Source organism: Polyergus mexicanus, unplaced genomic scaffold (genome assembly GCF_030449975.1).
Source record: "Polyergus mexicanus isolate NDT 795.1 unplaced genomic scaffold, iyPolMexi1.0 SCAF_6, whole genome shotgun sequence".
Classification (NCBI taxonomy): Eukaryota; Metazoa; Arthropoda; class Insecta; order Hymenoptera; family Formicidae; genus Polyergus; species Polyergus mexicanus.
Window position 1 is genome coordinate 1,682,490 of NW_027223326.1, and position 27,504 is coordinate 1,709,993.

The 27,504-nt window shown below is 36.8% G+C and overlaps 1 protein-coding gene across 1 annotated transcript in view; it reads right to left on the reverse strand.

The window, feature by feature from the left end:
- Nmo (serine/threonine-protein kinase nemo) overlaps positions 1-27,504 on the reverse strand; it is a 53,959-nt gene that overhangs the window by 13,189 nt on the left and 13,266 nt on the right. Inside the window, exons 3-8 of the mRNA XM_070296969.1 lie at positions 21,250-21,356; positions 7,321-7,406; positions 6,931-7,140; positions 6,466-6,654; positions 5,249-5,450; positions 4,004-4,097 (exon numbers count right to left, since the gene is read on the reverse strand). Of these exons, the coding sequence (XP_070153070.1) occupies positions 4,004-4,097; positions 5,249-5,450; positions 6,466-6,654; positions 6,931-7,140; positions 7,321-7,406; positions 21,250-21,356 (888 nt within the window). The remainder of the gene's footprint in view (positions 1-4,003; positions 4,098-5,248; positions 5,451-6,465; positions 6,655-6,930; positions 7,141-7,320; positions 7,407-21,249; positions 21,357-27,504) is intronic.

The window sequence follows — 27,504 nt, forward strand, 5'->3', positions numbered from 1 at the left end:
GCAGTGTTGCGAGTAACACTACTCAACAATAGACACCTTGTAGAAGTTATGGCATGAATGTGCGTCAGATCCGATTCTCGTATAAATGTTTCTATTCCTTAGAATCCGCGGGCAGATAATAAGAAAGAGATAACACGAATGTGTGTGAATTCTGATTGATTTCGATTAAAAAAACTGATTAATGATCACGTCTAGATTTCCAATTTAACAGTTTCATAACTTCAGATTGGAACTCAAAGATATTTGTAGCGAACATTTTCGTAGCAGTTCGTTGTTTAATATATTTAGATGAAATTTTCGGCAACACATAATACACATATAAAACATTTCATTTTACATATTTAACCTCCGTGTCAAATATGTCATTGTTGTTAAGCATTTATAAATGATATCGTAAAAAGATACGTGACCAAAAAAAATCTAGACGTATCGATACTTTTATATTAGTAATTTCGAAATATCAGGATCTCTCGTAACAATTTAGGATCCTTCGCTAAAATACTTCTACAAAAGGAAAATTAAATTTTGTTGAGTAGTGTAATCTGGGGGAAAATATTAGATTTGTCATTATACATACATATCGGAGATATTGCTTCGTCTCAATATCGCAGAGAGAGGAAACTAGGACAATATCCTAAAGTATCAAACAAACTTTAATAACAAAAGAGTTTTAAAGAAACTCGATTACTAGTCAAAGATTTAATAGTATTATAATAACAGCCAAAAAGTTGATATGTTTTCCATTTTCCTAAATATTCACATACATGCAAAACTTTTCCCAAAACTTTTGCTCTAACAATACATTTATTATTTTCTTGTACCCACATAATAATATAATTTTTATTCTATTTTCGTCACGAATTACCTCTATTCGGATTGCATTATCTTGAATCTATTATATCATAAAATATTGTCCGTGTACTGTATGTGTATCGAATACGTATATTTCATGAGGAAATAAATTGATTGCGGTGTAATTGATAATTTTGTTAATATTATATATTTTCATTACTCCTAATAATATATAATTTTCCGATTCATCAGAAATACAGTTTATATGGCTGATTGCACAAGTTCGTGCCCGATTTAAATATAAACTTCAATAGATTATATTTTAGAGATAACACTTTTATTAATCAATTATATAGTCTCCATTCTTTTCTACAATGCTTTTCCAGCCATCTATAAGCTTGTCGATTCCATTTTTCAAGAAAGAACTTGCTTTTTCTTGAAAAAAGTTTGTAAGGTGGTTTTCGACAGCTTCCTCGCAATTGAGATTCTTGCCATTTAAACTATTCTGCAAAGACCGGAACAGATAAAAATCTGAAGGCGCAATATCTGGAGAATATGGCGGGTGCTGCAGAATTTCCCATTGCGACTCCTGCAGTTTTCCTGCAGCTTATTCCTTTCAGTCGGGAGATGCGGCACCCGCGTATCAAGCTTGGAAATGTATCCAAGCTTTTTTAAATGACGAAAAGCGGTTGAATTATCGATGTTCAGCCTCTCAGCAATATCCTCAGTTGTAATCCTTGGGTTTCTTTCCACTAATACCCGTATTCATAGTCCGTCCTTGAGGAATAAGGATTCCTTGTTCCTCGTTCCACGTTTCATAAACTTTCCTTGACCGAACAAGGAATCTTATTGGCTCCCTTATCTCAAGGAAGGTCACGAGCTTCCTTGAGGAGTGATGCGACCTTTTTAGCAGACAATACGCAGGATATAACCAAATATAACCTCCAAAAGTTAGTTTCGTTACATTTGTGGTTTTGTGGTTATTTGTTGTCGCGCTCTCAAACTGAAAGTGTATAAAGGAAAAAGGGATAATGGACAATGAATTTTTAAATGATTCTGACGATGAATTTGAAGACGAAAATCCAGAGAATCGGATTCTGTGGCGGATTCCGAAAAGATACATTCGCGATTGGGAAAATCCCGTGGAATTTTTTGAAGATACGAAAAAGTTTTCATATGTATTATATGAAATTAGTTGCAGGCAGCATAAAACGGTGCTGCCTCCAGTCGGTCACTAAAAATCCCTAAAATATTCCTTCTTTCTGAAAGGGAGACTCGAGGTCCATCTATGAAGCAAGGTGGCCTTGCAGATTCAAGGAATCCTTCATGGAGGCTTCCTCCGTCCTTAAAATAAGGAAGGACTATGAATACGGGTATATGGCATGCACAATGTCATCATCAATGCCAGAAGGCCGTCCAGAGCGGGGTTGATCCTCCATGTTGAAATCACCTTTTCGAAATCTGCCAAACCACTTTTTGACTGTTCGGAGAGCAGGAGCGCGGTCCAAATAAACGCTTTGAATATTTTTTCGTGCAATCCCAACACTCACCCCTTTCCGAAATTCATATAGCATTACATGCCGCAAATGCACCTTTCGTTCTCCATTTTTAATGATTTCTCTTATGCACAAATGGACTTATCTGAACAGTGTCTGACGCTAAATTGACATAAGACAACGTCATCTATTCGGTGTAAGCAACAACTACCACACGAAAACAATAGAACTCCAGCATGCGGTAACTTAATGCCATCTATGAAAATCGGGCACGAACTTATGCAATCATCCATATAATTATAATTGTAAAAATGCGAAACACACACAATTGATATGAAATGATTTTCTTATTCACAAAACTCGATCAATATAGAACGTGCTTTCTGAAAATTGCAAATTAATGTGATTGAAAAAAATATTTAAAATTGCATATATATAAACTTAAAAAAGAAACTGAATAAAAAAAAAACAGATTATTCGATTAATTTCAAAATTGTAAAAAAAAAAAAATAAATAAATTTCGAAAATTTGCCAAATAATACACATGTGAAGAAAAAAACGTAGAAGATCTAAGACGTTTTAGACGTTTGCCTATTTTTTATATATATGTATTGTACTACTTTAGAATATTCTAATCCTCCATTCGGCGATATTGATATGATTAACAGTTCCTTATCTACTTGATCTCTGCTCTTTTGCTATAATCGAGAGATCGTATATAGTGATTGTGTCACAGTGGGCCGACAGGGTTACGTGAAACGCACACATCTTACGCTTTACTCTTCCTTAGAACAATGTCAAAAGAGGTAGACGTATCTTTGAGGACCGTTAGCAAGTTAGGATCGCCAGGATCGAAAGGCCCCTCTTTTTTGTTTTTTTTTCGACTCGACTCGAGTTTCAAGTCCCGTACGATCGATTTTGAAATTTACTTTCTCTTCGCGTCGAAAGACTCAGCTGGCTCTGACAAGTCAGCGCTACTCTTCGAACACTCGATATATCCGCTCTACTCGACTGCTTCGATTTCATAAGAAACACTGTGCGCCCCTCTATGAACTTTCTTAGAAATTATTAGCCTGTCTTTTGATCGGGAATCTAGGATCACGGCGCGGGAGATGCAAAGGAAGGGGGTGGGGGGGGGGAGATATTGATTAATCTCGAGAGGAAGTGAAGAGATGGAGGGGAAAAATTTACTCCTCTCTCTTTTTAATTCTATTAGGGTTCGTTTTTCGTCGATTGGCTCTGGTGACTTTTCTGTATGCGACTGGGGTGGGGGGTGGGGGGAGGGGGGAGAGACTGGTCATATGTTATATAATACATCGAGCGTTCCAAAACTACACAACAGGCATTGCGTTACAGCTATAATGATAAAGCAAAATTATCAATATTTCTTTATAAAATATCCTTACAATATAGCACATCTTACTAGTGTATTGAATTCTACTCAAAATTATATATACGAAAAATAAGATTTTGTCATCGCGTTGCATGTGTTAGAGTTTTGCGATAAGCTGAATTTTTACAAAAGTCTCTCTTCTAGATTTTATTAATAGAATTTTCAAATACTTAATATATTAAGAAATTATTATTATTATTATTATTTTTTTTTTTTTAATCTTGCTCATTTCAACTATTTCCGGTAGTTTTGGAGCACCGTGTATATACCGATCGGTCAAGGACGATTCGCGGGTGGATTCGCGCAGTAAATGTGACCTTACCTTGCGAAGCTCTTGAATGCCGCGGATTGCGGATTTATGCAGAGCGGCACTCGCGTTGTGTTCAGCTGCTCCGCTATAAATTTGTGCATCTCCTCTGAAACAGTCAATGACGTATCGGTGCATATGAGAGAATGACGGAGGCGGAATGACGATGACTAACGCGATACCAGTTTGTCACATGGCCGAGCTAGTGACACCGTAAACAACGCCACGGTTCACGGACCTGATCGCGCAGTCAGCGCTAAATAATACGGCTAAGTGGTTCTTATCTCCCCCTTATCTTTAGAATTTTATTATAACAATCAGCTTTAACACACACACACATACACAATCGTTATTTAAATCGGGAAAAATTTTCAATTCAAAAATATCTTTCTTATTATATAAAACGAAAAGTTTCTCGAAAATACTTCTTCATATTTTATTTGTATTTTTCTTCCCCCCCCCCCCAAATAATTGAACTGATAAATTCAACTTTTAATCGAACATAATAACGGAATCTTGATTTTAATTTTTAATATAATTCACATGTAATAAAAATTAATTATACGAAATAATGAAGAGGAATGAGAAATGTTTTTAACGTTACTCATCGCGATTCACCGTTATTCAGCGCGTCGTTAACGATTCGGAAAGCACGAGAGAGAGAGAGAGAGAGAGAGAGAGAGAGAGAGAGAGAGAGAGAGAGAGAGAGAGAGAATCTCACGATTGTCAGCCACTAGGCGCTGCTTAGATAAAACTATGATTTATCGTGACACGCATACAGGCGAGCGTGTTTATCGCGGTTATTGTTCTCGAATAGTGCAGCCACGTGCCTAAGATACTTATTGTGTACGTTATTATCTTTTGATAGGCGAGACATTCTTGCGACGATATATCGAGATTCACGCCGCAATTTGTATCGTAAAGACGAGCTTTCAATTATCAATTACGCTTTGCATAAAATTTGATGTGCAAAGTAAAATGCCTCGATGGAAAAAAAAAACAAAAAGAAAACCCGCTGAATTTTATAGATATCAGAGAACAAGAAATAATTTCTTATTTTTATATAATATAAAAGTTTTATTATTTTTAAATAACATTATATAAATAAATTATAAACGCATTTTTTTCAGTCCCTCCTTTTATCATCAAAAAGTTGTTTCGTAAATAAAATATGAATATCTAATTTAAAAAAATACGACATTCGCGCGGCTATTTTTTTCTCTTACGTCGAATCACAAATCATGCCGCGAATTTTCTCACCTTTCACTTGCTGCACGCTCGTGAGCTTTCGCTCCCAGAGATCGTCGAACGGATGGGCGGCCGAAGGCTCGAAATCCACCCTGTACTGTCTCATGCCTGCGCTCGTTGTGTAACAGCACGTGCACATGCACGAATGATACCGCAATCGTCCCTCGTCCAGGTAAGGATGCGCCAGGGCGTCAACTACGGTGATCCTCTTATCCTGAGCAATGATAGAATAGGGAACAGAATAAATGAATATTCGTAAAATGAAAAACGGAGTGACGAATTTTCGCGTCGGACGCGAACGACGGACGCGAAACGAATTTCAGTTGAATGAAGAATGATATGTAGAGCAGAAACGTGCGTTTTCCTACCATATATTTTGATTATTATCAATCTAAATAAATATAGGATATTAATGACTGAAATTAACAATCATAAAGCATGAAAGCCGAGACTGTAGTAATTATTGTTAATTGAAGTGACAGATGAATTTCATAGAGGAAGATAATAATAGCTTTATAAAGAAACATGCTAGGATCGACAAACGTGAAATTTTCATCGATTAATTAAATTGAAAATTAAATAGAATATCTATACGAAAAATATATACTGGGTGGCCCATTTTAATCCATCCAGTCGAATATCTCGAAAACCAAGCCCGGAAGAGAAAAATGTTTCAAACGAAAGTTGTGTGGCTTCAAGGGGGCCATAAGATGGTGACAATGATTTGACCTTGGAAAATTATTTGAAGGACATGTGAAGGTCAACTTTAAAATCTTAAACGGAAACCCCCATTTTTTATTTAGTATTCTTGTAGCTGACATCGAGAGCTTTCCAAAACGCTATAATAAAGTATTTTTTTATTATGTACTTTTTGAGTTATTTTATATTTTAATCTGACATATTTTGATATTTTTCGATTTAACGCAGTGTTTCTGAGATATTTGAGTGGGTTCTTTAAAATGGGACACCCTGTATATAACAATTCTTTTAAAAAACTCAAATTGAGTTATTACATTCTAATTAGAGATATGCAAGTGTCATATACATATAATAAAATATATACACTAAAATATATATTGAATTTTCAAGACTTGCAATTGAAAAAGTAATACAAGAATCGCTTAAAATTTTTCTATCGAATAATGAATATAAAATTTAATTAAATATGAAATTCAATTTATACAATATAAAGAAATAATCGTGCGCTATTTTTCGTAAAGCGAACTTACGGGATCAAAGACTAGCATCTGGCAAAGCAAATGGACGGCCTCGTGCGTCGCCTGGCTGCTGAGATTATACAGGGTCGCGAGCGACGGCGGCTTCTGTGCCCTTCTCAGCATATGAGACTTCGCGCCCTCGCACGCATACCTCATCTCCTCAAGAGTAGGCGAACCCAGCAGTTCCGTGATTAACTCGAGCTGCAACCAGAAATAGAATGCGCATTTTTATTTCAACTTCCACGCGCGCGAGTTTACGCTTTCTTCTCTCGAAGTCTCATAAAATTTATACGATCGCTGATCGAGACAGGCATCTTCAGATGGCCAAGTACTCACGGAGTCAGAATCGGAAGATAATTAATAATTCATTTATAGATAATTAATAATTAATCGATGTAAGCGAGATTTTAATGTTCGCCGTAAAAAAAAAAAAAGAAAAGACGCGAGTCAAATTTTTCTGGGACCCGTCTCTCTCACCTGTTGAACGGGGCTCTGGGCCTGGAAGAGGATCCGCCGGCGTAGCAGCTCGCCGAAGATGCAGCCGACGCTCCATACGTCAACCGCGGCGGTGTAGTGTCGCGCGCCCATCAGGATTTCCGGCGCGCGATAATACTGTGTCACCACTTCCTGGGTCATGTGCACGTTCTGGTCAGGCTCCGCAACCCGCGCCAATCCGAAATCACAGATCTGGGAAAAGAGAACGTGTACCCTGTGTTTTTTTTTCACCGCTCGACGTATATAGGTTTTGCAGGTAGATAAACTTTAGAATGAAGCACGAATGAAGAGATCTTCTCGTCGTATCTTCTTGTTGTTTAAATTAAACGGACAGAGAAATACGACTATGAGATGATTTAAATCGAGACTCACTTTTAATACGCAATTGCTGTTCACTAGGAGATTCCCGGGCTTGATATCCCTGTGAAGAATTCGGGCCGAGTGAAGATACTTGAGGCCTGAAAGCAAATATATATATATATATCTTAATTATAGTCGCTGCAAAAAAAAAAAAAAAATTAAAATATCAATGCTTCTGATTGTCGAATAAAAAAAAATACATGAAAGATATAGAGTAGAAGCCACTGAAGAGTTTAATTTAAACCGCTTTCGTGAGTAACGAATAATTGCAAATTTCGAAGAATCTCACGAGGAAAGCCATCAGAATTAAATTATCGATTCGATCGCTAGGCGCATTTAATAAATGCAGCAACAGTCTCGCTCATACGAAACTGCGAAAGCGATATTGATGGAAGAATTTTTCACGCCGACAGTGATGAGCTGACAAAACATCGGAATTGTGACATGACATATCGTTCGCGTCGACGCGAATTCAATTTTTCGCGCCGATGAAAATTCGGGTCACCCCGGAACGAACATTATGTCGGGCTTAATCAAAAATAGATTATTGTTTTGTCGAAAATGTTCGCGCAAATGCGACACCGGATAACCGGATTTGCTCGCTTTACTGGAATAATTGCGACGCGCAAAAGTGTTTAAAGAATTACGTTTCTTTTTGCATTTTAATCGCCCTCTCATTGAGATATTAAAAAAAAATATGGTTTTTACATATTCAGCAACTCTTACGGAATGCGTGTAAACATCGTAATACGATTAAGAAATCTTTCTACCTTTAACATTTTGCCACACACCACAATTATTTGAACTATTAGATTTCATTTACGTCGAAAATATATTCGGAGAAATTACAAGAAAGAAAATTTATAAAATCAAGAAATCAAGAAAAGACTTTATGATATTATAAATTGCAATTTTGTGCATAGAAATTAATTTCTTGAATTAGTTTATCATTAACAGCAATCGACATAACTTATAGACATTACGCGGGAGCTTTTTCGCATCCCTTTCTTCCCTCGCCCTCATTTCGAACGGGTGATTTCTCTTCCGCAGGCTGAGGGTGAGAAATGACAGGTTGAGCGGCAACGTAAGCAGGATCGTAACGAGATTCCTTTCGTGTTTTACGATCCATCCCTGTCAACGAATCGATTTTCGCTCTCCATTTGCATGAAAATGCAATGTATTTTATGAAACGCGTATGTTAAGATACAACACAAGCTAAGTTGAACAATGTTCATTTTTACTCTAATTTTGTTGCCATATTCATTATAATTCAAATAAAATTTTATCAAGAGAATAAAATATAATAACAGACTATTGAAAAATTAATTATTACAGAATACTTTTGCAGACAAAATAGAATTAAAATGAAAAGTTAACGATTTTTACCAAAACAGCCGTGTGATTTATATTTGCTTATCTTTAGATATATACCAGGTATATAAATATGAAACCGGAATTTTTGTATAGAAAATACACGTTTATTGTATGAAAATGATAAAAAATATTTTATTCCAAGTATTGCCCATTGCTAGCTACACATTTTTCCCATCTCTCTGACAATTTGTGGCTGCCACGCCAAAAAAACTGTTGCTCCTTTGAGGCAAACCAGTCATCGAGCCATTTTCGTACATTTTCGTAAGAAGTGAAGCGCTGCTCGGCAAGTGCGTGTCCCATCGATGCAAATAAGTAGTAATCGGATGGAGCCAAGTCTGGTGAGAAAGCCGCATGCGAAAGTATTTCCCAACTAAACCTCTCAATCGTTTCCTTGACCGGTTTTGCTGTGTGTGTTGGTGCATTATCATGAAGCAAAATCACTTTGTGTTGCCTTTTTTGATATTCTGGTCGTTTTTCACGCAAAGCTTGATTCAAATCGAGTTGTTGTTGCGTTTGAGCGTCATCCTCATCCAACAATGTTTGCAATTCGCTGTCTTCAAACTTTTTCGGTGGTCTTCCACGTTCTTCGTTTCTCACGTCAAAATCGCCACTTTTGAATCTTTTAAACCACTCAAAGCACTGTGATTTACCAAGAGCATGCTCACCGTAAGCTTCGACAAGCATTCGATGCGATTCTGCAGCAGTTTTCTTCAAATGGTAACAGAAAATCAATGCTGTCCGCAAATCGTAGTTTCCAGGCACAAAATTCGACATGTTCAACGCTATTAAAAACTATGCTGTTGTATGAAACTTGTATTGTTGTGAGTTGAAAATCTTTATCAGATGTCAAAACAAGAAAATGGCGCCAATGACGCGGTTTGACGGTAACTACATTGACAGCTAGGGCCAGCTATGGGCAAATTCCGGTTTCATATTTATATACCTGGTAATATAATATATACAATAACTTATATAATTTATTACACGCATACGTGTCTCTCTCTGAAATACACAATCGTCTCCAATTACGATCCTGAATATGAGTCACGTTACGAGCACGTTCGGGCCTTGGTCTTTCCGGCAATAAAACTCGGTTATACCGAAGGATAATCCGTCGTTCTGAGGGTGGTTTGGTGAGCCCGGGATATGTTCCGAATCCGTCCTGTCGTAATTAAAGTTTCTCTCATCCGGCTGTGCTATATCGAACGCCGTTCTTATTATCGTGTCCATTCGCACGCGATTAACTCGCATCCCGAAGGCTCCTCTCGCCTAACCGGAGTCTTTATGTGCGTTTGCCCAAATAGCGTGAAAGATTTATTTAACCGTGTCGCAGCTTTTATTCGAATATTAAATTATTGCAAATAAATTCATGTTATTCCTTACGAAAAAAAATATTTCGCGTAAATGCGTAAAAGAAAAAGAAGAAAGCAGATTTGTGCGTAAGTAGACGGAAGTACACGCGAGGACTTGCAAATACACGAACTTTAGAAATAATGAGTAGCATAAAGAGAGAATATCCTAAAATCATTTAATATTCTCCTCAATGATAAAGAATTAATAATTTGAAAAGAAAAATTATAATAATAAATCTCTTCGTTTTCAGTTAATCGTATTAAAAATTGTGACCTGTATTAAAGATTTCATTAAGATATTTTTAATAATCTTGCATTTTTAATCGATGTCGTGCCTGTCATGTGTTGTACGTACAGTCAACTATGTCACTATATCGTCGATAAAATCCGGTGACATTCGATAACGTCGAATAAAACGTGAATTTGGTTAATATCGGACGATTAATTAGCCGCACACGTGGCCGTTAATTAAAGTCCATCAGTAAGCCACTTATGGATATCCCGATTATTTAATGTCGTTTATCATCGAAATTAGTCGACTCGTGTATTCGTTTCTCTATTAAATTTACGCGTGCGTTATTTCGTTGTACCGATAACGTAACTATGAGAATTCTCTCTTTCTTGTTTTCTAGATTAGCGTAAAAAAGAAGGAATAAAAGAAGACAATTAATGTTGATTAGCTATGGAGGAGTTTTTCGACGAGAACTTAAATTATTTTTCATTTGACCTTGGGTGTAATCGAACCCCTTTCTCTCTCTCTTTCTTTTCTTTCCATTTAAATCGAATTAATTTAATCGCACGTCACGCCAATTAAGGAAAGAATTGACGAAGGATGAACGAGGTGAAAAAGATAGCTAATATTGAAAAAGTCAACGAAGTTTCGCCTCGTGAAAAGAAGATCAGGTCGATCGGTCGACGTGACGATTCTTGTTTGAAGAATTATTATTATTGTTATTGTTATATGTAACGGAAAAACGATCGTGAAAATTCGGCCTGATTATTCGGCACAGATTTCTTTCATTCGAAACTGTCGAATAAAGTCGCCGACGATCTTGAAGTCGATAGCCGAGAGCGAAACCAGGATTCCCCGAAGGAAGACCTTGACTTTCGTTACGTCAGTAATTGAGGACCGTCGACCTTTGTCGACGGCCGGATAAGAAGAGGAAATAAGAAATCTGCCCAGTCGACCAGGAATGCCATAGTTTTAGGCACAATGAACCCGATAATGACAGTGTTCGGCAGACGCGAAATTATTCTAGCTATTTAGTGACCCTACCGCATATTTTTGAGTATTCAAAAAGTTCGTCTCATCTCGAACATATAGTTATTCTGAGTCCAAATATTTTATCGAATACAGATAAGTTACTATTACATATATTAAATACACATGAAAATTACTTACAGATTTATCTTTCCTTATTCGATAATTAAATAAAATTAAATAAATAATTAAATTAAATAATTAATTTAATTAAATATAATTTAAAAATACACTCGATTACAAATAATTTTCTTTCATATATAATTATGTATATATATATATATGAAAAATAAATAAAAATATAATATAAAAAATCTATGTTATAAAATTCAAGATATTAGGTGTACAAATAAGTTTCCGCCGTTTGACAAAAGTTGGCGCCACCAGTAAGTTATGGTTAAAATTGTCAGATGTAAAACGTCCTTGTCGTAAGATTCGACATCAGTCAATAACATAACCTTAAAATATTAGTGATTTTTTATCAGTATAATATATTCTTTTGTGTGCGAAAATGTCGAGTTTTGAGCCGAATAAGCGTCATTTGCGGCAACTTTTGATTTACTTCTTCAATTTGAAGAAATCTGCAGCTGAGGCGTATCGATTGCTTGTAGATGCATATGATGAGGCTGCCTTAAGTGAGAGAAGTTGTCGTGAGTGGTTTCAAAAGTTTAAGAACGGTGAATTTGACATCGGAGACAAAGAACGTAGCGGAAGGCCGAAAGTGTATGAAGACGCGGAATTGGAAGCATTATTGGATCAAGATTCGTGCCAAACGCAAGAAGAACTTGCACTTACATTGGGAGTGACTCAAAACATTAAGTTCCGTTCTTTCACAATAAATGTCCAATTTTTGATAAAAAACGGCGGAAACTTATTTGTACACCTAATATAATTTGTATATATTGGGTGATTGCATAAGTTTTCGTGCCCGATTTAAATATAAACTTCAATAGATTATATATAACATTATCGTTACGTCTTGAATTCTTGCGATGCGTTTATCGAAAACAAGATAATTTTTTATAACTTTTCTTTTCTATCCAATTACGCGTTCTTATCTCTATCGGTAGTGGCATAATTTCACTTGTCGGGATAATTGACACATGTCGTATTATTCCATTTAACGAACGTCGTGTAATTTACAATGTATCGCTTCCATCATCGTTTCTACCAGGTGCTTGATTAAGGACTCAACTTCGCGGCGTCTATGTGTATAGCCACGTCGTTCTCAGAACATTATCCTTGATCGATGCATCTGCTGTCGATTAAGTCGATTCCGATCAGACGTTGAATCTAATTAATACTACGTACGTGAATACTCTTACATGTACGTTACAAGGCATCGATCCGCCCGCTTCCAGCACACGCATTCCGTTTTCTTGATACATATTATTTCAAATTAGATTTTAGATTAACATATCGAGGATTAATTTTCAAGCCGAAAATTATTATAATGACATGATATTTTTATTTTTTAGCAATATATAATAAAAATTATGTTTTTAGTATTATTAAAAGTATGACATTTTAATATAGTACAAAGTTCTATGGATGTTACAAAGTAACAATAAACAATCTTTGATTTTTTCGATATGAAAAGTCAGATGGTAATATTTATGACAGATATAGGGTGTGAGAGTACGAGCTAAAAAATTGATTCGTCAAACATGATTGTTCCCACGTGGCTCGTACACGTGCGACGAAAACGGAAAGTCCAAGGAGGTTCTCGTCCTCCTCTGGCAAAGTTCCAATCGATTTAATATCGATGTTTGTTAACGTACAATGTAGAAGAATGACAAGTGACTGAAGAGAATGTGAGCTAATATTTGGTCTCGAGAACAGGATTGAATTATTAACTTCGTCGACTTGTTGGTTTCGACTGGAGGCAAAAGTTCGGGAGAAATTACGACATAGAATCTTGTTCGCGCGGATCGCGATTCAACAAGGGCTCATTAAATTACTAGCAATTATGTCACCGGAGTGCGCCAATCATGGCACGGTATACAATAGCGATTTAACAAACCGCTCAGTTGATATCTCGATAAAGAAAGTACAACGTGATACTTGAAATCATTTTTCGTAGAATACGTCCTTTATATTCGATATTATTATAATTTAATTACAGTTAAAATTAACATTTATACACAATATTCATAATGAACAGAATTAACAGCATCAAATTTGTAATATTAGGTGTACAACTTTGCTTCCGCCGTTTTCCTATAGATGGCTTTAGCGGTAAGTAGTGGTCGAAATAAATAGATCAGAGACGTCATGCGATAAACTTGGGCATCTGTCAACATAACCCCATAGAAACATTAGTCGATTTGTGTCTGCATCATAAAGTTATTCTCGATTGAAAATGTCAGTTTACGAGCCAAATTCTCGTCATTTGCGGGAGGTTTTAATTTTCTGCTTCAATATGAAGAAATCTGCGGCTGAGGCTCATCGAATGCTCTCAAATACGTATGGTGAAGCCGCTATTAGTGAAAGAACGTGTCGCGAGTGGTTTCAACGCTTCAAGAACGGTGATTTTCACGTCGAAGCGCGGCATAGCGGTGGAAGAGAGAAGCTTTTCGAAGATGCAGAATTGGAGGCATTACTTAATGAAGACTCGAGTCAAAGTCAAAAAGAGGGAGAAAGTAGTGGCCAGCGACTTTGAATCATAAATGTATAACCAGTTTTTTACAATAGAGCCTCGAATTTCGGAAAAAAAACGGCGGAAGCAAAGTTGTACACCTAATAATAATTCGCATAATATAGAAATTATCACTTCAAACAATTTTACCATAATTATTGGTATCTGTAGATGAATAAAAAATATTTTACCGCCGGATTTATATTTTATCCCCGACAGATCATCCTGATTATACAATACTTAATATGGTGGCGCAAGGCGGTTCCTTCGCGCGGATGTTTCCCTTTCAAAGAAAGGCATGAAACCTCGAACTCGAATATACTGAAGCATCTTTTCCGCGATGCTGATTGGCTGTCTCGCTTGTGCGCTGCGATTTGCTGCGATTCGTGTTATTTGCAACTGTCAAATCATGCGAATTTTGACAGTTTGACAATTTGTGAAAGAAAAAGTTAAAAAAATTGAAAAATGTCCATAAATAAAAGCGCGCGCATGTGTCATTCTAGTGTATTAACCGTTTGAGTGCTGAAGAACTTTCTTATATATATGCTAAAACCACAATTGAGTAAAATGAATAACAACTGCACTTGATATGAATACAACTGATCTCAATAGATGCGAAAATTATACTAACCAACAGCAGCCCTACCGCATTCTCGGTACAAAACAAGAGAAGCGCTATCGCGCTCCTCCGCATTTTTGGCAAACGACAAGTGAAGCGCGATAGCGCTTCGCCGCACTCAAACGGTTAAGAACATTATCCACTGGCGTTTAATTGAATTATCTCGTCCCTCGCCATCTGTCTTTCTCTCTCTTTCCTCCTCTTCTTCTTTTTCTTCTTTTTCTCTCTCTTTCTCTCTCTCTCTCTCTCTCTCTTTCTTTTTCTTTCTCTCTACGCGTTACGCGTTATGCTTAAATGCGAACGAGATTACACAGCGTGTAATCCGCTCATTAAGATTCGTCTGACGTCGATCGCAACCACTAGCAAGTAGTACGAGCATACAAATCGACAAAGTCAGACATGGCGCAATGCGACACGTGTACCTTGTGCGAAAATTATTATTACAATATCACTCTAATGATCGCGTAATCTTGTAATCATGAATGTCGAGCAAAAAATATCGCATCTACGAAGCGGTACTTTGAGAAAAAAAATAAGTTTCACAATTCGAAACCGATACGTTTCCTTCAGAGAAATGCGTATGGAAATACATATTGTGTGAAATGTTTTTTTTTTTTGGGGGGGGGGGCGTGAAATGAGAGAAAAACGAGAAGTAAAGAAGAATAAAATTATACATATATCATAACTGATATACATATTGTATTTTTTTCAATAAATTCTTTAATTAATTTTAAATTAATAAATTTTCAATGATTAACTTTTTTTTATATATATAAATTGGAGATAACGAATAATTTTATGTTCTTTATTTTGATACTGAAAATAATTAATTTAAGTTTACCATATTTTTAAACGGTTGATGAAAGATGCTCTCTTTCCCTCTCTGATATCTAAATTAAATTGATAAAACGATTAGTTAAGATTTAATTAATCGATTTGAAAATATATAATATGTGAAGTATGAGATTTTAGACACGCAATTTCTTTACTGATGCACTCTCTCTTTCTCTCCTCTCGACAAAATTCAATTCAATTCTTTAAAATATAATATTCGACGATTACTTTCATTTTCCTTCCGCCTCCGCTTAAATCGAGACGGCGTCAGCTGTATTAGTTACGAGATTGTTGTTGCACAATATCAGCATGGCGCGTTCGCCTTATTGCTGAATTAAAAGAAGAAACGCCGCAAGTTTCCCTCGAAAATATGTTGCTCTTTAATTAAAACGTCGCGGCGGAGGGAGCGGAAGGAAGGAGGCGGCAGGAGGATGCAGAACGCGAAGGGGCAAGAACGGCGAGGTTAACCAACGTGGTGGTGGTGGTGGTGGTGGTGGAGGAGAAGCCAGAGCCGACCGGATGACGGGGTCCGGGGTCACGGATGGGCGGCGGTAGGACTGGTTTCGGACCAGTCAAGAGAAGAAGAGGAGCTCGCTGCTCTCTGCTCTATCTATCCGGGCTTTACGCGCCGCGCTATACCGGGTGAGAAAGTCGAAACAGCCGACCGAACTTTCGTGAAAAGATCGAAGGATCTCGAGGATCATCGTTTTCGTGATGGACATTGCTGATTATTGCGAGACGCGTATTCAAGATAAAAGTGTCATCGAGCCGGTCGATTCTTTTTCAACTTTTTTCTTCTTCTCTCGATATACCATCATACCAGCGTCCGTCACGCCACCGGCGTTATGAAACGCGTGAAACTCATGAACTATTCATTATATTACGATTAACAAGTGAGTTTCATCATTAAGAAAGAATTTTCGAATATTTTGATTAGATAATACCCTGTTATATTACTTAATTATTAATGGGCGAAAATGAACCACGAATTATTTTTTATAATTACTAGTAGTTATAAAATAATACAAATAATATTTCTTAACAAGATACGTAGGAAAAGCAATATGGAATCTAGTTCGGATTCTTCGAGTCAAAATGCTGAAGATTAATGCGTTGAACGTGCAGTTTAAAATATCTAAAACTTACGACTATAACGTAGCTCGCGCGGAAACGGGCGGGCCTTTATCGGACACGTCGAAAACGCGTGCTGTACGCTTTCCGGTTCGCGGGATCATTCTCCGTCTGGAGAAATGTACCGTTGAAGCACGCAGAAGCTCGACCAAGCCCGGAGAAGAACGGGGGTCCGGGTCGAACTCGTAAGAACGTTGACCGATGGATACGGCCAGGAGAATCGGGGTCCTGGGCCAGGATCGACGAGCGCAGCTTCTCTCGCTCTCCGCGATAGCAATATATATATTTCGCAAAAAGAGGATAACTAACCGCGAAACGAAAATCGTTAGAAACGCTCGTTGCAAATAGGATATTTAACCTAACCTAACGTCGGCTGGATACAAAATTATGAACACGAGAATGGCAAATGCAAGATCGTCGGCAATCTTGGTCATTGCTATCTTGGAAACGCTAGAAATATACATATTCGATAAACTTGAAAAATATTTATATACTGCACGATGTAAAATAAATTTTTATTTTGTCAAAGAAATTTGTGTTGCATTTTATAGTTGCATATAATTAGATGTAATTCAATTAAATTATCAGTGACTTCACATTAAAAGTGTTATTAAATATTATATAGAATAATGGTTAATTTTCATAAATTATAGTATATATATATACTGGGTGGCCCATTTTAATCCATCCAGTCGAATATCTCAAAAACCAAATATTTTATTTTTTACATCAAAATATGTCAGATTAAAATATAAAATAACTCAAACTTTATGAAAAAATACTTTATTATAGTGTTTTGGAAAGCTCTCGACGTCAGCTACAAGAATACTAAATAAAAAATGGGGGTTTCCATTTAAGATTTTAAAGTTGACCTTCACATGACCTTCAAATGATTTTCCAAGGTCAAATCATTGTGACCATCTTATGGCCCCCTTGAAGCCACACAACTTTTGTTTGAAACATTTTTTTTCTTCCGGACTTGGTTTTTAAGATATTCGACTTTATGGATTAAAATGGGCTACCCAGTATATATATATATATATATTTTTTTTTTATTTAATTATATAACTATATTAGAAATTTTCTATCGTTATCTCTCTACTTATTCATTTACTATTTATAAATCAAAAGTTCTTGATAACAAAGATAAAAGCTCGACATGCAATTTCGCTGTCATTCCGATCGCATTACATCGAGAAACCATTTCTTCTCGTACCAACGAGTATAGAAGACAGTAATTTCAAAAGTGACTCTATCTCATCACATCGGGAGAGAGAAAGAGACAAGAAAAAAAAAAAAGAAAAAAACGGAAAGACCTCACCGTGATGAGACAGGGAAGATCTTAATAACGAGAAAACGAGGAAAAATTACTATTCGCAACGGTATGCCTCGGTCGGCCAGCGCATAATGATTCGGTGCACTTGTGTTGCACTGGCATTGCATTCGCCCTGCGCCAGAAACCTCCTTCCAGCGAGAGCGGAAGCGAAGGATGAACGCGACCGAGCTCTCCTCCGCATCATGATTCGGGAGACGCATCCTTCCGCGAGAGAAGGACGAGAGGGGGGGGGGGGGGATAGGATGCAACGAGAGCTGTCGTGACAAATTATCCTCGAAAACAAGCGGCTGAAACAAAAGTACACGACGCGCCGAATGATGAATCAACGCGGCTGTCTCTCTCTCTCTCTCTCTCTTTTTTTGTTTATGCCTGGGCGCAGCCGTCTTCCGTAACTGTTCGGTCGTGATAACGAAAGCCGAAAGATGTGGTACTCGGTTGCGGAAGAATAGAGAGATTGAGATGGTTAATTCTAACTCGATTACCGCAATAGTATTATTATTTTTTTTTTTTTTTAATATTTTCAATCCCAAGTTAAATTTTTATTTTTATAAAACGACATTTTTTATTTTTTTTTTTTATTCTGTTCGATTAATTAGGAATTATATTACTAAAGAATATTTGCGCGTATATCGCAATTATTATTCCTTCAATTTTACACGATACATTAATCGCTCGAATTTTCCCACGTAATGTCCGAAATTAGAAAAATGATTCAATCGGCAGCGAATATTTACGCATACACGGGTAGATATCGTCAAGTGTGCTTTAATATCATTTAGAAACGGTGTACTGCATGATATGCAAAGAGAGAAGAGCGTAACGAATTTAGCGCACTACGGCAGATCTCTCTCTGTTTCTCATCTCTTTTCTTTCGTCCCCTTTTCTCTCTCTCTCTCTCTCTCTCTCTTTTTGTCGGCGATTTCATTTTGTCGAGTGCCGCGATATAAGCAAAATCGATCGAAGCGAAAAGACAGTTCGCTAGGTCACCATTCTTTTCACGTTCAATAAAAAGCCCGCGATTCACCGTCGTAAATATAGTTGCTTGCCGGTTACCGTATACATCTCGATATAATATTTCATGAAAATGTACGACGCGGATGCTCTCGCGATTGTTGATAAACTTCACAAATCGTGGTTTATTTTATTTATTTTAGCAAACCTTGATTTTTTTATATATATGTTTCAGTTTGCATGGAAAAGAATATATGTACATAAATTCGAATACGCAAAATATATGGTTACATGTCTTTCGAATTATTGTATATTATTTGAAACTAGTATAACGGAGAACGGAAAATTAATTCTCAAGAAACAAAGCGATTGATTATAATTACGCTCGATGGTACAATTACACTAACTCGAGGAAAAATATTAAACTTTTGATATTTCCATAATTATGAAAGTATAAAGATAAATAAGTAACTGGTAAAAATTATCCTCTCTCCCATCACGTTTCTTGTTTTCTGTCACATTTATATTCTGTTTTTTTTTTTAAATTTAGTATTAATACACATCCCCTAATACCTTCATCTTTATATAATTTTTTTACGTTAAATAAATAGCGTATATATTAATTATACTGCCGAAAATAAGTCACGAGAGAATAAAACGTACGTTTCCCTTCTTTCCGCGAAAGGAGGAAAATAGCGGTAGACTGATCAAGAAGAAGAAGAAGAAAAACAAAAGAAGAAAAAAGAAGAAGAAGAAGAAGAAGAAAAACAAAAGAAGAAAAAAGAAGAAGAAGAAGAAGAAGAAGAAGAAGAAGAAAAACAAAAGAAGAAAAAAGAAGAAGAAGAAGAAGAAGAAGAAGAAAAGAAAAGAAAAGAAAAGAAAAACGGGATGAACGACAAAAGGATGAACGGACATTTTTCAGGCCCCTGTAGAGGGGACAGGGCGACGGAGACGGAGGGAAACAGGTAATTCGGCAAACCAGACAATGTAAGGACGATATAGGATGAGCGTCGAGATCCCCGGGATGATCCCGAGGGATGAATAGAAACGATCCTGTTTATCTCAGTTCTCCCACCCTCGCCGTCCGTCCGCTTCTCTCCCCCCTCTCATCCGCCCCCGCATCCGGCCCTCCCCCCCCCCCTCGCTCGCCGCCCAAATCTCGCCTGGTGACGACACAAGCAATATGCTACTCGTGGATTTTTGAAAGCGTCGACTTTTTCCTCCCTTCTTCGCCATTCTCATCTCGTTCCTCGCACTCTATTCTTCTCCTCCTGTTTGCCTTTTTTCTCTTCCACTTCTTCCTCCCCCCCCCCCTTCCCTCCATCACACCTGGCAGACTATCCTTGGAATCTCGACCTCAACGACTGCTGAGAGGTCGTCCACAGACTGGACCAGAACCTCCATCGCCCTGGGAGTTCTAACTTGAAACTTTCCCATCCTCTCTCCTGCCTCCTCCCCCCCCCCGCCCTTTCCCTTCCCGCTTTCTCTATGGGTTTTGCTTCCTACCGAGAATATACCCATTGTATCTTAAGAGCTGACCTACTAGTTATCTGCTTGTATCGCACCTCTGCTTCGTTTCTTTATTTTGAATTTGACAATAATATATATATATATATATATACAGGGTGTCCCATTTTAAAGGACCCACTCAAATATCTGAGAAACACTGCGTTAAATCGAAAAATGTTTCAAACAAAAGTTGTGTGGCTTCAAGGGGGCTATAAGATGGTGACAATGATTTGACCTTGGAAAATCATTTGAAGGTCATGTGAAGTTCAACTTTAAAATCTTAAATGGAAACCCCCATTTTTTATTTAGTATTCTTGTAGCTGACATCGAGAGCTTTCCAAAACACTATAATAAAGTATTTTTTCATTAAGTACTTTTTGAGTTATTTTGTATTTTAATCTGACATATTTTGATATAAAAAATTAAATATCTTGTAAAATATTTAGTTTTCGATAACCTTACCGTAATACTTTTATGTACAGAATAATGAGACAAATCAATTAGTGCAAAAAAAAAAATAATAATTGTTTTAAAAAATACATTGTAAATAATTTTCTTAAAAACAATTATTTTTTATACTAATTGATTTGTTTCATTATTCTGTACATAAAAGTCTTATGGCCCCCTTGAAGTGACACAACTTTTGTTTGAAACATTTTTCGATTTAACGCAGCGTTTCTGAGATATTTGAGTGGATCTTTTACAATGGGACACTCTGTATATCCCTTTATATTTAAAATTTTTAAATGTAATATAACACACACACACACATTAAAATACAAAAAGCTCTAAATGTAAAAAATGTAAAAAATACAAAAAAACTCTAAATATAAAAAATATAATATGCTTCTGCTCTTTGTGTCCTATCGGTTTAAAAAAATTCTGATCTATTTAGGCGCGTAATAAAAAAATATGTAAAGCTACTGAGACACTCACCTCGCAGGATCTGATAAAGGAAGACCTTGATGTGGTCCGGGCTGAGATGCTGTGGGCTCACGATGATCTTATGCAGGTCGCTCTGGAGCAGCTCGGTGATCACATATCTGTGTCGCGCGACTTGTTAAGGAATTTATCGATTATGATCGCTCGTGTATTACGTTAAATCGTGTCACACGCGCGCGCGTCAACGATCGACAATTAGCAGGTGATTCTCCTCCCCGGATCATTATGTCGCATCTGTAGAACGATATCAACTAATCTCGCGTGCGATGACTCAATCCACTTAATAATCCGCCGTCTCCATTTTTGGCATGTCAAATATAACTGCGACAAGCCTCGCCTCGATAATATCGCAAAAAGAGCCACGATTCTAAATATTGATCTTACTTTTTAAATTTAAATTTTATCTAGTTTATTTCTTTTCCCGAACACAACTTGGTCACAGGAGAATTTTAGAGATTAAAAATATTTGCTTAATTTAGTATGTGGATATTAATTTTTATGTCGGAATAAAACATTAAATTGTATCCGCGCGCAGAATATTAATTGGAGCATTAATTAACATATGATAAAGTAAATTTATTTGACTTATTATTTTATTTCGCGTTTAATAATTATTTTCTCGATCTTTTATCACGAATATGATAAATAATATTTTATTATTCTTATTATCATTATACGTATATTAGATGTTCTTTATTACTATATGATTTCATAATATCTTTATTGTAAATTCATTATCCGAATAATATTTTATTGTCCGCTTTTAATTGTTGTAAATAAAATAATAATTATTACTTATAGATTTTTAAAGCAGATAAATTTTTACACATGGGGAAATACGCAACAGCCACCGCGAATAATCCGTCACCGAGTCATATCAATCCATCAACGTCCGATATAAAAATGCAATCGCGGTGTAAAGTAACACGCGTGCGATCGTTCCGTCGTGAAATATCTGTGTCACGTGTGCGGTCGAGAGAGTTAATATTTTCGCGACAGTTGATTTATAGTCAATATGAATGCATTTGGCGAATGACCCGAGCACGCATCCGATCGCCCGGAATAACGTAACAGATAATGAATATCGATGTACATTCTCGATGATATCTACTTGCCTGCTGCTGACAGTGATCGAATCGACTTGTAATGAATACGATTGTCCATGATAATAATGCCAGGAGAGAGTCTGCGTAACACGCAGACATTACCTATCGCTATCGGGAGATATGAATTTTTACGAAGGTGAACGCAAAGTGTCGAAAGAGAAATTGATACCAAAATATATTAATAAAAAATCGTAAAGAAATCAATAAAAAAAAAAAAAATCGTATTATTAAAAATAAAAAAATCAAAGTTCGATGAAATTCCTCTTTCTTGATATCAATGCTGATTTTATCTTTCTATCAGAAAATTATTTTTCCTCGACGTAAAAAAAAAAAAAAAAAAAAAAAAAAATTATAATATCGTTGGAAAAAAATGAAAAATTGTTTTTATATTTGTATTAAGAAATTATGTTATGTTTATAATATCATACGATTTTATTATAAACGATATTGTTTCGTCGCGGAAATCATGGACATAATCTGATCGAATCGCGAGCGTAATGTCAGGGAGGCGCGCGACATAATTCGTGTGACATAATTCGATCCCGAAAACTCGCATTCGCGCAAACAAGCGCGCGGAAGACGACGTTCAAGAGCAGCATGTCGGAGAGAGAGCCAAGAGAACGAACGAAATAATATAATGGCGGAATGAGGTCGACCGGATAAGCTGGAATGCAGGTAGAGGCTGCCGTGGCGCGAACCTGGTATGCAAGTCAAAAGAGGAAGAGAGTGAGAGTGAGAAAGAGAGAGGCTGCGAGAAGTCCAACTGACTTGGAGAAAGAACTTGCGAGTCGGGATTTAAAACCGTCACAATTTCGATGACCTCAAGATCGATAATCTTGACATCATAGACACGAATATTTCGTATAGCTTTTTATATAAAAACACGATATAAGATTTAATTTTTTTAATGAAATTATTTATTATTTAAGATCATTAACAAGTATCCGAGAACTATTATTGCCCTCATTGTTAGATATGTGCAATGTCAGACTAAGTTTCGATCAATTTCGATTACGATCAAAGAGACTCGAGAGTGAGTACGTCCGATCCCCTTTGAATTATCAACCCTTGACATTTCGATTTCGCGATGCGAAGCGAGCTAGCATATTGTTTATAGTGTTTGTGACGCATAATTATCGTTTGATAATTGAAGCGTTGAGAAGGGTATACGGAATATACCGACGTTATCGAAAGCTGTAAATAGTAAAGAATACAAGAAAAAGATGAGGTTTTTATTTCAATCTGGAGACATATCGATCGTCTTCGGGTTATAAATGATTGAAATTATTTTTTTATTCCGCTTTCACGAGTTTTCTATAAAATGCTGCCTGTGTCTAAAGCGTTTAAATATAAAACTAAGTTTAATGTGAAAGAGATTTGCGAATTGAAAATAGAAAGTAAATTAGTTGTCGGATAAATTTTATGTGATAGAATTCGATGTAAAATTTTATTTAAAAATAATTTTGTACGCGAAATATCGATATCACTAATGACATTTTATTTGATCGAATAAAAGATTGTTTTCTAACAATAAATTCTTTATGAAAATTGAAAATATCTCAACAATTTATATTACTAGAGGAGAATTTTATTTGAAGAGACATAAGGTTTCATATCTCTTTTACAGCCTAAAAAAAATCTGTACAACTAAAAGATTTATCTCAACAAGTGCCCGATCTCGAACTGAACTTTATGATTACAGGAATACGATATCTCTTTGATACATCGTAACATCTCTATTGTTGTTTCACGACATGATTGATGGGCTTTTGCATGTCTTTCGACGCAAACAACCACGAGATCTCGCCGGGAAAATCATGCCAAGGTTCGCCGAGAAGGGTGAGTTTTTGACTCTGCTTTCATTAAATCTTCCCCGTAAAAAAGATTTCTCTCTCATAAAAAAAAGAATATATCTTCCTATCGCAATTGCTCACAACATTTGAAAATATAAAAACTTATGTACCAGGTATATAAATATAAAACCGGAATTTGCCCATAGCTGGCCCTAGCTATCAATGTAGTTACCGTCAAACCGCGTCATTGGCGCAATTTTCTTGTTTTGACATATGATAAAGATTTTCAACTCACAACAATACAAGTTTCATACAACAGCATAGTTTTTAATAGCGTTGAACATGTCGAATTTTGTGCCTGGAAACTACGATTTGCGGACAGCATTGATTTTCTGTTACTATTTGAAGAAAACTGCTGCAGAATCGCATCGAATGCTTGTCGAAGCTTACGGTGAGCATGCTCTTGGTAAATCACAGTGCTTTGAGTAGTTTAAAAAATTCAAAAGTGGCGATTTTGACGTGAGAAACGAAGAACGTGGAAGACCACCGAAAAAGTTTGAAGACAGCGAATTGCAAACATTGTTGGATGAGGATGACGCTCAAACGCAACAACTCGATTTGAATCAAGCTTTGCGTGAAAAACGACCAGAATATCAAAAAAGGCAACACAAAGTGATTTTGCTTCATGATAATGCACCATCACACACAGCAAAACCGATCGAGGAAACTATTGAGGCGTTTAGTTGGGAAATACTTTCGCATGCGGCTTACTCACCAGACTTGGCTCCATCCGATTACTACTTATTTGCATCGATGGGACACGCACTTGCTGAGCAGCGCTTCACTTCTTACGAAAATGTACGAAAATGTCTCGATGACTGGTTTGCCTCAAAGGAGCAACAGTTTTTTTGGCGTAGCATCCAAATTGTCAGAGAGATGGGGAAAATGTATAGCTAGCAATGGGCAATACTTGGAATAAAATATTTTTTATCATTTTCATACAATAAACGTGTATTTTCTATACAAAAATTCCGGTTTCATATTTATATACCTGGTAATTACATGTCGATATGAAAGTGTTTTTTTTCTTCTTCGGATTCGACAGTCGTAAAGGCGACAACGCGATAGATGAGAAGCGATAGTCTAGAGTGACTTTGCAGGGGAGTTGTCCGGAACTCTAGAGAGATCAGACTGAGAGGGAACTGTCGGGGGATATATTTTCCCTGACGAAGAGAGAAGGGGAGGATTTAAAGTCCCGAAAGGCGCAAACTATTTGACGCGCCGATTTCTTCGGGAATCGAAAATTATTAATGTCTCGATATTTTTCGCGAAAGAAAGAAATTCCCAAAATTTTTGTCCAAAAAATCTATCGCGCTAAAATATAACATGTGATTAACGCGAGCATCCTATAAAAATCTATTAATGTAACAAAAGATATGTTCTCTCTTTGCGTTAAAAAATATGAGGCGGATCGATGAGAGAGCTTTTGGGAAAAGCTCGACATTGCGTTGTCGGCAGCAACATTGTGCAACGCGCTTAAGGCACCGCCGCACGATTGGCGGATCGATGCGTACGTGCCTGCCTGCCTCCTGGTAGGTACGTCGACCGGTTCCTGGACAAAGCGAGAGTTGCCCCTAGCATCATCTCTCTGCCAGCACTCCGCTCCACGCCGAGCCGAGTTGAGCCAGCGCGAAGGGAATTGAGTATCCTGCCGTTTTCTCCCGTCTTTCCTTCCCTCCTTCTTCATTCTTCCTGCCCTTCTCTCTCGTACGGTATTGCTCATCCGAGGAAGAAGAGCCTGGAAGACTCTGGATACGTGCGAATTCGCTACGAGTCTCGTATCTCGTAAATAAGGTCGCGAAGATTCGCGATATATTGGGTCATTTGGTGTGTTTTTATAAATTTATTATAACACTTTTTAATTCACGCACGCGCGTAATTATTGAGGCTCTAGTTTTTGTTTTTTTCCTAGCGATGACAGAAACCATATGTGTTAATCGTACCTTTGGTGAAATTTTCTATTATCATCTTCATATTTAGAGCGCGAATTAAAATTCGTTATCGGGTGGGGTATCGGATGAGAGAGTATCGGGTTACTCGCGTACTTCTGGAGCTTCTATATCACTTGGGGACAAACATCGGCGGTAGCCTTTCAGATTATTTGTTGACCGGACTGGGTAACAAAGAAGTAGCCAACAATAAAGATGAAGACGAGGTTGATATTTATGATAATGATGATGATGATGATGATGATGATGGAGGAGGCTTAACTCTGAGGCGTTCGAGCAAGGTCGATCCAGCTCGTCCGACCGGTCAACCGAGTTCGAATTCGACTCGCGTGAATGACTTTGAAAGACCGACAGAGAGAAAAAGAGACAAAGAACTCTCGGTCATATCATGCCGAAAAATTGCGAATTTAAAGCTGTGTCGATTTGAAGGAAATTACCATGGATAGAAATTCAAATAAATTCGATTCGTTCTCTTGATGATTTAATGAAAAATAATACAAAAAACTTTACTAGCATAAAATATATTAATTAAAAAAAAAATATATATATATATATATATATATATATATATATATATATATATAATCATTATATAAAAATCATATTTATTTTAAAATTGCTTAGTGTGTATAACATTTTTCAATAGAGAGAGAGAGAAGATAATAATTTCTAAATCGCCATCATTATTTCCATTCGCATTTTAATATGTATTGGGTGATTGCATAAGTTCGTGCCCGATTTAAATATAAACTTCAATAGATTATATTTTAGAGATAACACTTTTATTAATCAATTATATAGTCTCCATTCTTTTCTACAATGGTTTTCCAACGATCTATAAGCTTGTCGATTCCATTTTTGAAGAAAGAACTTGGTTTTTCTTGAAAAAAGTTTGTAAGGTGGTTTTCGACAGCTTCCTCGGAATTGAGATTCTTGCTATTTAAACTATTCTGCAAAGACCGGAACAGATAAAAATCTGAAGGCGCAATATCTGGAGAATACGGCGGGTGCTGCAGAATTTCCCATTGCAACTCCTGCAGTTTTCGCAGCGTCTGTTGAGCGACGTGTGGCCTAGCATTGTTGTGATGGAAGATGACTCCTTTTCGATTGGCCAAAATCGGACGTTTTTCTCGAATAGCTGCAGCGAGTCTAGTTAGTTGCTCACAGTACTTGTCCGCCGTGATTGTTTCGCCGCGTCGGAGCAGCTCAAAGTAAATAATTCCCTTGCGATCCCACCAAACACACAGCAACACCTTCATCGGATGCAAGCCAGCCTTTGCTACGGGTTCTGCTCCTTCAGCTGCTGTTTTCCATGTCCTCTTTCGCTGTACGTTTTTGTAG